General features: G+C 47.9%; 2 protein-coding genes across 2 annotated transcripts in view; both read left to right on the forward strand.

Annotated features, from left to right (window-relative positions):
* The window catches only part of NOL9 (nucleolar protein 9), an 11,314-nt gene extending 8,963 nt beyond the window's left edge, over positions 1 to 2,351 (forward strand). Inside the window, exons 12-14 of the mRNA XM_019541693.1 lie at positions 1,955 to 1,960; positions 2,008 to 2,024; positions 2,259 to 2,351. Coding sequence (XP_019397238.1) covers positions 1,955 to 1,960; positions 2,008 to 2,024; positions 2,259 to 2,351 — 116 coding nt within the window. The remainder of the gene's footprint in view (positions 1 to 1,954; positions 1,961 to 2,007; positions 2,025 to 2,258) is intronic.
* A 2,054-nt stretch (positions 2,352 to 4,405) lies between these two features.
* Positions 4,406 to 13,172, forward strand: part of PLEKHG5 (pleckstrin homology and RhoGEF domain containing G5) — an 81,881-nt gene continuing 73,114 nt past the window's right edge. The window contains exon 1 of the mRNA XM_019541156.1: positions 4,406 to 4,523. Coding sequence (XP_019396701.1) covers positions 4,457 to 4,523 — 67 coding nt within the window. The 5' untranslated portion in view covers positions 4,406 to 4,456. The remainder of the gene's footprint in view (positions 4,524 to 13,172) is intronic.

The following is a 13,172-nucleotide window of genomic DNA, read 5'->3' on the forward strand; positions in this document are numbered from 1 at the left end:
TTTTGGTCGCTTTATTAGCCGCAGCATCGCATTGCAGGTTCATCTTCCGGTCAATGATGACCCCCAAGTCTTTTTCTTCTGTAGTGCTAACCAACGTAGCACTGCCGAGCCTATAAGGGTGCTGCATGGCGGTGTTAAAATATTTAAACTGCCAAGTGGAAGTGCTTAAGACTTTGCAAAGTGAGCTGTGTTCAGAAATGCTGTATTCAGAGATTATTGAGTGGGGAAATTGATACAGTCAGTCTGTGCAAATGAAAGGGAACAAAATAATGCTCAGACACCATGGTGTCTTCATTGTGTTCCTGTTTGTGTGTTTCAGCAGGGCATCGAAGGGGAGATCCCATATGTTACTTCTGAGTATAATTACCAAATTTCAGGAGCGGGGAAGCTGAAAATGAAGAAGCACCTCCAGAGAAGAGAATATAGCAGGCCATAGTCCCTACTCGAAGCCTTCCATTGCAGGACTTCTTTCACTAAGAGGCAAGTCACATGCCCAGGAACTTGGCCTATTCCTGGAAGACGCTGCAGCACAGACTGTATGAAGAAGATGGAGTGTCCAGTTGGGATGTTGTCACGTTCTCCTTCCAGTGTTGTTATTTTATATTTTTGTTATGTACTTCTGTGTTTTATAGTAAACGTCTATTAAAAACATCAGTTTTGAGTTATCTGTTTCAAACTCTTCACTGATCCCCACATACAGAGAGCAGCTCGCTCCACTATCCAAGTAGGGTATAGGGGAAATTCTCCAGTGTTCTGTGCGTTGTAGGGAAAGGGAGTCGTGGAAGGAGTCTTTCCTCTGTTTGGCTTTTTAAGCTCTCTGGCCAACTACAGTTCTCTCTGTTGAAATGCTCATAAACTTGTGGCACTCCAAATTTCTTCCTTGCTGTTGGTGTTTACAGTGATGAACTGTTTCTGGATTTATATCCGGTTCATATCTCTGGATCATCTACAAAATGTTTTGTAACTTTGTCAAAGGTAATAACTTCCTACATATGGCCACTAGAGGGGGTTGAGTCATGTCAAATGCTGTGGCCTTGAATGTACAGTGGGTTGAAAACAGTGCTTATATCATTCAGTGATGTTTGCTATTAAAAAGGAAAATCTAGAAAGAAATTATTAACCAACTTTGGCAATGTCTGCCATGAGCTTAATCAGCTTGTATGGCATCTTTTGTTCAAGCCAGCATAAAGATGAAATTGTTCTATTAGTAGCAGATATGTTAGCTGGAGAGATTTACTCCAAAAATACTTGCTCCTGAAAAATAATACTGAGAAAGTGCTCTTAATATCAGGGCTGAAACACGAAATACAATGTAGTTCTAACTGTTAGCTTGCAGTGAGTAGGATGTCCTCAAGTCTTCACTAAATGCATTGCAACACACAACAGCTTTTAGGCGCAGCACTTTCTCCCTGTTGTTATTTTGGAAACTTTTTTATCCTCGCTTGTTTTGGCTATCGGGTTTGTTTGGAGCATGTTTTTATTGTTAAACCCTGAAAGCATTTGTCCATTTTACTCTTGCTCCATCTAGCTTATGTGCCACCAAGCTTTCTCTGAATCAGTTGTGCTTGGAAAGGTGAATGGCAATACAGGCAGTCTTCAACTTGCAAAGTTTTGAGTTACAACGTTTTGCACTTGCAACGTTTATAAATTGACACCCTGTTTCAGCTTTATGACATCAATTTTGACTTGCAACGCTTGATCTGATGCAACACCATGCCAGTGAACAAGTTCTCTGCATCACCCATCTCCCTGGAGAACATCTGTCCAAATTTCCTTGGACACTTGCTTTAAAAAAGCAGACAAGGCTCCAGAAAGACCTGCAGCCACAACTCCAGAGAAGACTCCAGCCAAGAACCCTTTAAAACAGTGGTGTCCAACCTTTTTGAATGTGGGGCCAGATCACGAACTTTTTATCACCCAGTGGGCCAGCGAGCCACATTCAGAGACCTCACAGGAAGTGGTATCATATCAGGAAGGGATGTCACGTGGCCTTTGACACAAATGAAGTTGCAGGGGTTGACATGGTGCTGGTTGACATGGCATGCATGCCCCGGTTGACCTGGTGCTGCAGGAGCTGCTTGGCTACAACCGGGTTGACCCTTGGTGGCAAGGGGCTAGGCCGGGGCTGACCTGGGGCCTGCCCGGCCTGCCGGTACCATGCCCGGGTTGACATGGTGCTGCAGGACCCACCTGGGCAGAACCGGGTCCCCATGTGCTGCTGGGGATGGGTGGAGGCCGGCTGGGTCTGCACCAGCCAGCAGAAGCAGCGGTGGAGCCACGTGCTGCTCGGGACTAACCAGTGCAGGCTCGTCCCGTCCCAAGTGGCTCTACCCGTCCCCAGCAGCACGTGAGAAGTGGCCCCCTTGGGGCCTTGCGCGTGGGCGGCCGGGCCCGGAGATCCGCAGTGCCCGGGGGTGAGACTGGCCGGGGGAGCTGGCGCTGCCTTGCGGTGAGGAGGCAGCTGGACGTAGAGTGCCTCTGAGCCGGGCTCCTCCAGCTCCGCACAGGAACTGACCTGGTGCCTCAATCCACCACCCACGTGGGCAGGGCATGGGCCATGCTGCAGTTCCCCTGCCCGGGTGCGGGGGGCAAGGGGCAGAGCCAGAGGAGAAATTGCAGGCGCTGTCGCCAGCTCATCCAGTCAGGTGCAGCTGGGGCAGCTGAGGGCTGTGCGGTGCGGGGGGCAGCAGTGGCGGCACCCGGCTCACGTGATGAGCCTGGCCCCGCGGGGGTAAATAGCTCCCCTCCCTTCCCTGCCAGCTGGGGCCCACGGGCTGGCCTTGCTTGCCTTGCCTTGCTGCTGCTGCCGCTGTGAAGCACAGAGCAGGCGCCAGGACTCCTCACGTGTCCCGAGTGAGGGGCCTCGGGCCACAGAAAATGGCTTGGCAGGCCGCATGTTGGACAAGCCTGCTTTAAAAAGTCCAACCAAGAACCTTTCAAAAAGTCCAGCAAAGTCACCTGAAAGAAGTCCTTCCAAATCAATATGATTGCTACTTACAGTATAAATACATTAATGCAGCTGTAATTTCACACAGGCTACTTTCACACAGCATGGGTTCTGCTAAGAGAGTTAACATGCCATCTCCCAGGCAGGCAAGGCCTGTGTGTCACCACCAAACTTCAGCTGGGATCGGCGTAGCTCAAAGACAAAAAATTGTTCCTTTCTGCAATCTGTGGGACTTTTATACTGTGGGAAGGGTGTCAACTCCACAGAAACCCAAGCTTTGAAAGGAGGAAGCATGTGGTCTTCTGCTGAATGTCAGATTCTTAAACTGGCCTGTCAAACCAGCTCTGCATAACCCAGCAGCACACTAAAGGATGATTTCTGCCTAGTCTGTCAGGGAAAGGTGCTGACACCACTAATGACCCAGAAACAAATGCGTGTGAATAAGGAAAATTCAGTAATGGGGCCAACTTCACTGGAAAAGCCCTGGACAGTCTATCTACAGCATTGCTGCCTTTTAAAGAGTTAAAGCTTTAACTTAATCCAGTCTTAATTCTCCCCATCTGGCTGGATCTGGCAGCACAGGAAAGACTTGGCTGGCAATCTAGTCTGAACAGTGGCTAAAATAAATATAGAGGCCATCTGTGCAGCAAAGGAAAAAATTGCATGTGAAAGCCAGGGCCTCCTCAGACAGACCCTGCTAAGTTAAATGCATACCCCGGGCTTTCTTGCAAAACAAGGGCCAGTGGGGGAGGTGGGGAGAGCTCAGAGGAAACAAACTTTCAGTTGTGAAAGGTAAGTCTGCTCTGTGAAATGTCAGTGCTGAATAAGCCTCCTATCGGAAAGGGGGAGGGAGGGAGGAGCAAGGGGCACAATGGTGCTTCTCTGCCCTGGAGCAGCTGGTTGCTGTGGTAACCCATCCTGCTGCTGTTGTGATGCTCAATGGCCTGCGGTTGGAGCTTTTCTAAGGGATTGGGGCTCAGCTTCAGCTGGATGATGAAAATATCTGGCTGGGAGGGGACTGTCTGGCTGCACTCAGCTGTAAAACTTCAAATCCTTCCTACCTTGCGAGTGACAAGAAACTATGGGATGGAGGCTGGCGGTGCCTGAACTATAGTTTGTCTGGGGAAGGTGGAGGGTAGAGGAGGGGTGCTAGAGACAGCAGAGAAGGATAAAAGGGAACTGAATGCAGTGTCTTGGAGAATCCGGTGCTAAAATATACAGCACCCAGAGGGCTTTGGGTCTCAAGAAACAAACTGGCAGAGGCCAGCTGCATGCTGTTTATCATAAGCAAGTAGAGTAGCCCACAGAAGCAAACTCGCGCTTGAATCGGTGGAGGGAAGCAGAGCAAGGCAGAGCCCCAAGTAAGTAGCTTCCTGGGCATCCAACCAACTCCAAGGACTCCATTCTGTGTGGCCCCCTTTGCTGTATTAACTGGGCTCCTTTTGCTTCCAGGGACAGCAGGAGTGTGCAGACAAAGGACCTGCATCTTTCCTCCGCTGCGAGAACACTATGAACTCAGTCTTGACCAAGTATGGTTCCCCCCCTCGGAGCTGGCTCAACTTGCGCCTGGGGATGAGTAAGTAAATCATCTTGGTGCCTGCTGGGGGGGGGAGGGGAGCTGCCATCCTCCATAGTACTTAGCACTTGATAGACATTAACTAATGAGTGACCTGCTCTGCTTGCTATCAGCAGCTAATGACTGCTGGCATCTCCCATGTTGTGTGCACCACGGTGCTGTCATTAATCAGCAGGGTAATAAGCTAATGGTGTGAGTGCTAAGACCATTGCAAGGCTGCAGAGGGCAGTTTGGGAAACTAGCGGTTATCTACTGATGAGATAAGGGCTGGCTCTAAATTCTGGGGATCTTTGTTCAATGGGTTGGAAGGGGCTAAAGACTCCTAGGTAGTTTCATGCCCTTCTATGGATAAAAAAGCACACCTTAACTGTGGAAGGTTAGAGACAGATGCAGCCTCTTCACACGATTAGTGAAACCGTGCTGTCCTGGTGGACCGGACTCTTAGCCTCTGCAGTACCTGAGCCCCTATCAGCCCCCTTCAAGAGGAAAAGGACAATTTGTGATAATTAATGTGTTTGGAAAATAGGGCTCAAGACTCCGCTTTGTTGGTACATCACTGTAACAGAAGCTGCCTCTTGATGGTGTGTCTCATCTTTAGCATGGGTGACAGTTGTTTGAGCCCTAAAATACCAGTAACCAGAAGCTAGCTATTAGGCAGGGTAAAGTTTGTCTGCAGTTTGAGTAGCCTAGTTAGGTATGTCCTCACTTGGACTTTATCAGTCTCTTCCACTGGGAAAGTAGCAGTAATTTGGACTGCATGGTATGCACAAGTCATGTTTTCAGATTGGGATCTCCGACAATGGCTCTCAATACTGGCACAGCTCATTGAACTGATGGTTGACAAAGTTGGCTTCAGAGTGTTGAGACTTCCACAGACCTCCTGGCAATTGACACCTCCTTCTGTGGAGGCTCCCACGATGGACCTGCATGGCAGACCCATGGATCCCCTGGGTTGTGGCATCCACCTGAAGGCCAGCATCTAACAAGCAACTGGACTTGGTGAAACCCAGAGCTTCACAACATTTACTCAGTTCTGACTGCTTGAATCATAGTCTGCTTCAGCTTCTTGCTGGTACAAGAGCCACAGTAGAGCTCATGTCTGTTGTCCATGGTCCCCTACACGCATAAAGAGCTTGTACATAGATAAGGGAAAGGACGAGGGCTAGCAGGTTGACTTGTGAGGGTATCACCTGAGGGGTTCCTTCTGCACAGTCTGGAGAGCTGTGTTCACAGCACTCTTCCTTCTGCCCTCTCCTTAACACAGGCTTTTGAATCAGCACTTCAGATTTCAGTGGGGCTTCCCCTTTCATCCAAACTGGGCCATGGGATTTAGATGGATACACTTCTGGCTAAAGAAAGTGACTGGAATTCACTTCCTAATAGATTTCAAGTGTAGTAAAGTTCCTTGTGAGGACACCGTTATTCCTCAATTAAGCAATGCAGCTTAATTCCTTTCAAAATGAACCAAGAAGGGCACCTGGTGTAGAGTAAGAGCATTCTCACAGACCTAATGAGGGATAACTTTTCCTGGGGCAAGAAGCTGAATTTCATTGTGGAGGATCTAATGATGCATGTGAAATGTCATCCTGAGCTTAACCCTGTTCCCTGCTTCTGTGGCCAGCTCATTTTTGGTACCAGTGCAGCTGTTCCAAGATAGGTGAGCAAGGGCAAGGGTCTCACCTGCTGTGTGCAGTTAGAATCATAGAGAAATAGGTTTGGAAGGAACCTCCAGAGGTCGTTTAGTCTAACCCCCTGCCTGAGTCAGGACTGTCCCGATGCAAATTGTGGATACTATGGTTTGGAGACTATCGATAATCTAAACTCTACATAAGAGTACCATCAGCCCTGATGCACCACAGACCTAACACCCTAACCTCATAGGTAAAGCAGAGGAACCACTGCAGTCAATGCCCTGCTTCTATAAAATGTTGTCTATATGCTCAAGAGTTCCTGAGTAGAAGGATCACTGCTAGTGAAAATTGGGGCCCACTTTAATGACTTGCCATGCTTGCACCTTAGAGATTGTTGTGTATCAGGGATGCTTCTTGATGAAGTCGAGATGCTTCCCTTTGAATTTAGTCACTCTCTATTGCTATATTTTTCCTAGTCTCAGTTTGTCCCCCAGAGTGGCTACTCAAGGAGTTTGCACATTTGGTTTTTTCTCCCCTCAGTGCTGACTTTGAAAAACCTTCTTGTTCTTTCTTCAGTGTTAAATATCACAGGTCTGTTGCTGAAATTTGCTTGGAGGAGAAGTGTGCATTGGCAGGGAAATAATGACAGTCAATAGTTTAGTTGTACAGCAGAAGATGTAGGAAGCATTCAAGGTGCAAGAGGATAGAATAGCATTTTTGGGTTTTTCTCTGTGGTGGAAGTTCTGTCCTGTCATTTTTTCAGTTCGCTTTACTGGCAGCAGTTTAGTCTGGACTAGTAAATACCAGAGCTTTGTGTATCCACTCGCCAGTTTCATCATCTGGATAAGGGGTTCTCTAATATTTGGAGGAGCAGAGCATTCACAATGAAAGCAGAGACTGTGTGTGTTGAGGTGAGACAGTATCTGACATATATTAAGAATGGGTGTGTAACTGTCAGAGCTGATGCCATAAAGCAGTGTTTCCACATTGACTTCCATCCCTCCCATCACATGCTCCTTTTCTTTCCTTGTACACTTCGGATTTTGCCAGTCTGGAACTCTCTCACCTGTCATTTGGGTTGTGCCGCCTGCTGCAGCTCTGCAAGTCCCCGAAGGAGAGAGGGGAGGGCACTGTGGGGTTAGGTCAGGGGGTGGGGTGGGGTGGGGAGACGGGCAAGGAAAGTCCTGAATGATTTTTCCACTCTTGTTTTCCAATGCGCTGAGCACAGCTTCCACCATTTCCCTCAGGGGACTGTCCTGAAATCGAACAGCTCTTGCAGTGAGGAGGCTGTTTGATCCTGAGCCTTGATTTTCTATTGCTCGCTCTGGCTCTTTCTTCTTACTTGCACACTCTAAGGGCTGGGGATGTGCGTGTGCTAGTTCCTTTTTCTTTTGTCCTTGGGGTTTATCCTCTCTAAACTCTTGGAAGCTGTAACTCTCTCTCTGTGTAGGTTGGCAAAAAATGTGCATTTATTTCTCTGTATCACTCCTAAATTGTGAGCCAGCTGACCTTTAAATAAAAATGCAAAGGCATGCTTTCCTGGTACCTTTGGCATCCCTGGCTCTGAAATCTGAAGCTGTTCTGCACTTCAACCTGTGGAACATAATGCCTTCTAATCTCCACCTTTAAAAATGCTGAAGTATCAGAATGAATGCTGCAGAATTACTCATTTTCTCCACCGGATGCTGTGGTGAGTATATGCAGACTCTCGCACACATACACAAGGGATGAATAAAGTGTTGCTAGATTGCTGTGCAGATATACCCTCTAGATAGCATTACCAGTGCAGCAGTTGATTAGAAGGTAGTGGCTGAAGTTAGTAATCTGCGCACACATTCTAATTATATAAATTTACATGGTTTTATCCATAATCTGACATTGCTTCACTAAGCACTTCTTTGTTATCTGAATAGAGTCTCACCAGGGTGTGTGTCTGCATTTGTAAAAACCCAAGTTGAAAAAGCCTCCTTAGAAGTTAAGGGCAGCGCCCAGGTGTATCTTTTCCCTAAACATCATTCTGCTGCTGACAAAGCAGGAGATGCACATATTGTAGTTAGGGGAAGAGAAGAAAGCCTACAATAATATATAACTTTCATCATGTAATAATTTTTATGTTAGTTTTGCACAGTAGAACTTTAATGGTGGCAAAGAAAGCAAAATGAAAATGTAGGGCTTCAACACTTCAGTCTGGCTTCTGGGTAGTTTGGTGAAGAGTTGACTATAAAATGGGAATTGATCATTTTCAATTTAAAATATTTTGGAGGTGTATTAAACTAAGCAGTATGTGCGTTTGAACTATTTTAGCATCTATTCAGCTTAGGTGAGGAAACAGAAGCAAACAGTGAAGCTCTGGTTACCTTTCTGGCAAATGGTACAGACAATAAAGCTATTCTGAGCACGTTTGTTTTAAAAAGGAAATAACAGAGATACAGAAAAAAAATATTGGGCTGGAGTATTAATAGCTTGTCCCATTTTTCCTCCCAAGCCTCCTATTTTAGGGAGTTAGAGTTTTTGTCATTCAGGAATCCAGCTGCCTTAAATATCTTTATTTTAGTTCCTTATGTAACCATGGGTGTGACACTACCCGTGCTTTCACCTGATTAGGGGGACCCTGGGGTAGCTCCCTGGGGAGCTGCTGCAGGGTCCCCGGGCAGAGAGCCTCCCCTTGCAATCAAACAGACTTGCAGACTGTTACAAAACCATGTACAGGATTTAATTATTTACAAGGTAACATGTCACCAAGGCAATAGAACAAATGTTATGCTGCATGACCTGGTGATGGTGGCTTAAGGGTTAATGCTTCCTGGCTATACATTACACTAGTGGAAGGTATACAAATTACCCACAATAAGTAAGGAACCAATAAATAAATACACTGATACTCCAACTAATAAACCATCAAGAACTTATAGTCTATAACTTGTACAGTGTGTACTGAGGACCCTGTGTGCACGGCCCCTGGTGGGGTGTCTCGGGGAACAGGGCTGTGTCTGTGCCCCTGCACAGGACCTGTGGTCCATGCCTGGTGCTGGCACCCTTCCCTGGCTCAGCAGGGAGCAGTGTCTGGGCTGCAGGTTGTAACATTTTCCCCTGCCCAACACAGCCTGGCAGCCCCCCCCCAGACCTTGTCTGCCCTAGCCCAGGGCTCTGTCCAGCACTTGAGCCTGCCCCTGCCCAGGGCCTTCTCACTCACAGGGGAACAAGGAGGGCAGTCTCCAGCCTCTCCCCTTGGCCCTGCATCCTCCTCCCCTGCTGTGCTCACCCACCCACAGGGGCTTGCAGGAGGGTCTTCCCAGGCTTGGAGTCTCCTCACAGGCAGTTCCTCTCTTGTCCTGCCCTGGCAAGGGCAGGACAAGGGACACAGTGCAGCACTCTCAGTGCAGCCTCTGCTGCTACTACTGCAGGGCTCTGCCAGGGGCCTGCGGAGGGCAGCCATGGGGAGATCCCTTCCCTGGTCTCCAGCCTGTCTCTCACCTCCTCTGTTCTCCCCTCTTTTAACCAAGCCTCTCAGCCAATTTCAGGCCAGGGCTCTTCCGGGGCTTTTGCTAACTCTCTCATTCAAACTCTGCTGGGATTACATCACCCTTCCCACTTCCAAGAGGGCTACCTCCAAAACAGCTTCACATCTCCTCAGGGCAAACAGTGGCCCTACTGGGACAAACTCTGTGTCTTCGCACTCTGTTCCTGTGCAGGGCAGCCCTTCCTATTCCTTCAGGTGGGTCCATTTTTAATGCTGCTACACTTAAAAGTGGAAAAAATGCAACTTTCCCTTAGTTTATATGTCTGAATCTCCTTCCCTCTTACCCCCACCCTGCTCTCTTTTTAACACAATCTGAAAACACCCAGCAGTGCTAATGCTGAGAGCCAAAGAAAAAACAATGTTGTCTGGGCTTGTTTCTGGAGTGTTTGTGGGTATAATAATTTCTGTGTACTTCATGCTCTGCTCCAGGGACTCTATTTGGTTTCAGATTGTCCATGTTTCAAATGTATTTCCCTTGGTGCCAACAGAAGAGTAAACGTCAGGGCAGGTTTTTTCCAAGCAGCAGATGGAGGCACATTCATGGATGAGTAGAATAATCATCACGCCTTATTCTGCAGTTTCGTTTCGATTCAGGAGTTGAGCTGTGCAGAGGCAATAGGACTCTTGGTCCTTCTGTGAAATGATTCGGCAGCCTTCACTTTCTTCTTTAATAAGTCAAAAAGAGATGGTTTGTTCACCTCTGCACGGGAAGATTCCTGGCCATTGTTGTTGATGAAGCCAAGCAGAACTGTCCTGTTTGGTCATGGACACAGTCAAACTTGACCCCTCCAGTCAACCACAACTCCTTTCTCCCCAGGATCCCCATCTCCTCATGTTATTAGCTTTCTTCTCTTGCCTTTGAGGTGTGGAAAGTGGGGTCTTAAATTAGCATCACAAAATTATAGCCATTGGGCTGAGATGCTGACAGGGAGAGCCTAAACAGGTGTGCTTGCTGCACTTGGCCCCAGCACAGGGGTGGATTCAGGGATGAGTACATTGGTGCACTTGCACCCCCTTGTTAAATCCTAGTCCACCCAGAGTTTAAAACCAACTGCCTGGCAGCAGCAGCAGCATTTCTAGTAAGGCAGTGCTGAAGGAGTCAATTGATTTCATGGCTCATAATCTACCTGATCCCTTTTAAATTCTTTATTCCACAAGTGTTAATGACCCTCTCTTCTTTGTAATGGTCTTGATGTTCCACCAATCTAGCAGTCCTTAATTCCACAATTCTCCTGTCTGCTGGTTGCTCCTGGTAATGAAGCTCCTATTTCACAGCCCTGCAGATTGTTTTTTAACTCATTCCAATGAAGTTATTTTTTATTTGCTTCAACCTTAAACAGAATAATACAGCCCTGGACCCCCTAGCATGTTGATAAAGCTTCTAGTTTATTTTTAACTGGAGAAAAATATGTGTTGTTTTATATATGATGATGCATCTTGTCATCTGCACCCCCCTTTTCAAAATCCTAGATCTGCCTATGCCCAGGCTTATCTCTCTTTCTTCCAAGGCAGCATCAAGCAAAGCAAAGCTGCTCTCTGCTGCTGGTGATACGGTAGAATGAAACTGGCAGTTCTGCCCCAGGAGGGCAGGGATTAGGAAGGACCTCCACCCTGTTTGCTTGCATGCTGATGCAGAATCTTTCTTGTCTTCCTATTCAGTGAGGGCTGCTCTGTAGCCCCCATACAGTCTCTGGTAGGCAACTGACAAGCTAAATCCCAAGTGACTTCAGTGCAGAAGTATTAGTTTCTGCCTGCTGAGAGGCTTTCTGGAAACTTTTCCAGCCCCAGGGCTGCCAGTGGCCATGGCATGGCATGGTAGGTGTGAGCACTTCCACACACCTTTTGCTCTTGCATGGTGCACTTGCCTCCGTCTGGTCCATTCTTCATTCTCCTTAGTGAACCAGGCCTAGAGCTGAGGCTGTCTGCCGGCACTTTCTTCTTCAGCTTGTCAGTGAGGAGAGAAATTGCAAAGACCAGCCATCTGGGAGCCTCTGCTTTCTCCTAAACACTCCCAGAGGCTGAATCTGGGTGAGTGAGTCAGGTCACCCGCATCCTCCTGTGTCAGGCTTCAAAACATCCCCTGGAGCTGGAGCTTCCACAAGGGAGCCATTCTCAACTGCTTTCTGCACCTCCTGGCATCACAAAGAGAGCAAGTTCAGCTTTTTTTGCTACTAACGGAAGGAACTTTTCTGACAACCCAGACTTGGAGGCAGACACCTTTGCCTGCAGCCTGGCCTGTAGGCAGAGTCCTCTGTCTTGCTCTCCCAACCTTCTAGCAAACGCTTGCTCTAACCTATTGGAGCCACATAGAACTTGTCTGCTAAAGGTTTGCACTTTTCTCTCTGTCATTGGCCAGTGCTAATGCTGTGTTTCACTCCAGCACATCTGGCATTGCTGCGGCAATCTCAGCTGGGGCCGAACGGACAAGGTGGGGGGAAGTGAGTGTTGTCTATCGCGTTGGCTCTGCAGGCCAAACCCTGCTCTTGATGTGATCAGCACAATGCTGCAGCCTTTGCTAGGATGCCCAGGAAAGAGCAGAACCCAGGTTTCTGGGTAGGATAAAAAGCAGCAGAAATTTACTTCCGCCAATGGAGTCAGCACACAGGACACAGCTGCTGAGCGAGACAGTGCTGTGTGAGAGGTGTGGGACATGTAGAGCAGCACAGCAGGTTTTCAGACCTTGAGAATGCTTTTGTGGAGCACTGCACTGCTGCAGTGTGCGCAGTGGCCACAGCCAAAGGAACCTCAGTGCAAACACTGCTCCTTTGCAAGGTGGTTAATTCATATCAGACGGTTTCCATTTGAAGGGACATCTTGGCCTTCTGTTACCAGGTATGCCTGTTGCAGCAGGGAAAGTGCTGGGAGGATCCGGGAGTGGGAGAAGGGTTACATTTGCCGGGCAATGCTAAAAACTCAGTAATCAAGTCCTTGAGAATTACAGCAGGGAAGGGGCTACCTAGGCCAGATCTTAGCAAGTGCTGAGTCTCTGTTGGGTTGTTGGAACCAGCTTAGATTTCAGTGGAGGCAGAGACCAAACCCACAGCCAGAGCTTTTACTGGCCTGTGACAGCTGGGGGATTTGGAGGGTGAGACAGAACTGAGTCATCATGGCACTGGGTGACCAGTGGCCCTTAGGGTTCAGTACTCAGACCAGTGATTTTCAACATGTACATTGACTATTTGGATTCAGGTATTAAAAGCGAACCAGCAAAGTTAACTACAGGGGAGCGTGGTCACGCTCAAAGACAGGCTGGCAATACAGGCCAACCTGGACAGGCTCACAAGGTGGGTGGACCTCAACTTGATGTCATTTAATATGGAGAAATGTAAAGTGCTCCATCTGGGGAGAAATAATCCACAACACACTTAGAGGCTGCGTAGTGCTATGCTTGCTAGCACCACATCTGAATGAGACCTGGGTGTCGTGATAGATAACAAAATTAACTTGAGCCACCGATGCGATGCTGTAATTGGCAGAGCTAATCAAACAGTGGCATGC

This window comes from Crocodylus porosus, unplaced genomic scaffold (assembly GCF_001723895.1).
Source record: "Crocodylus porosus isolate Cpor-Errol unplaced genomic scaffold, CroPor_comp1, whole genome shotgun sequence".
NCBI lineage: Eukaryota > Metazoa > Chordata > Crocodylia > Crocodylidae > Crocodylus > Crocodylus porosus.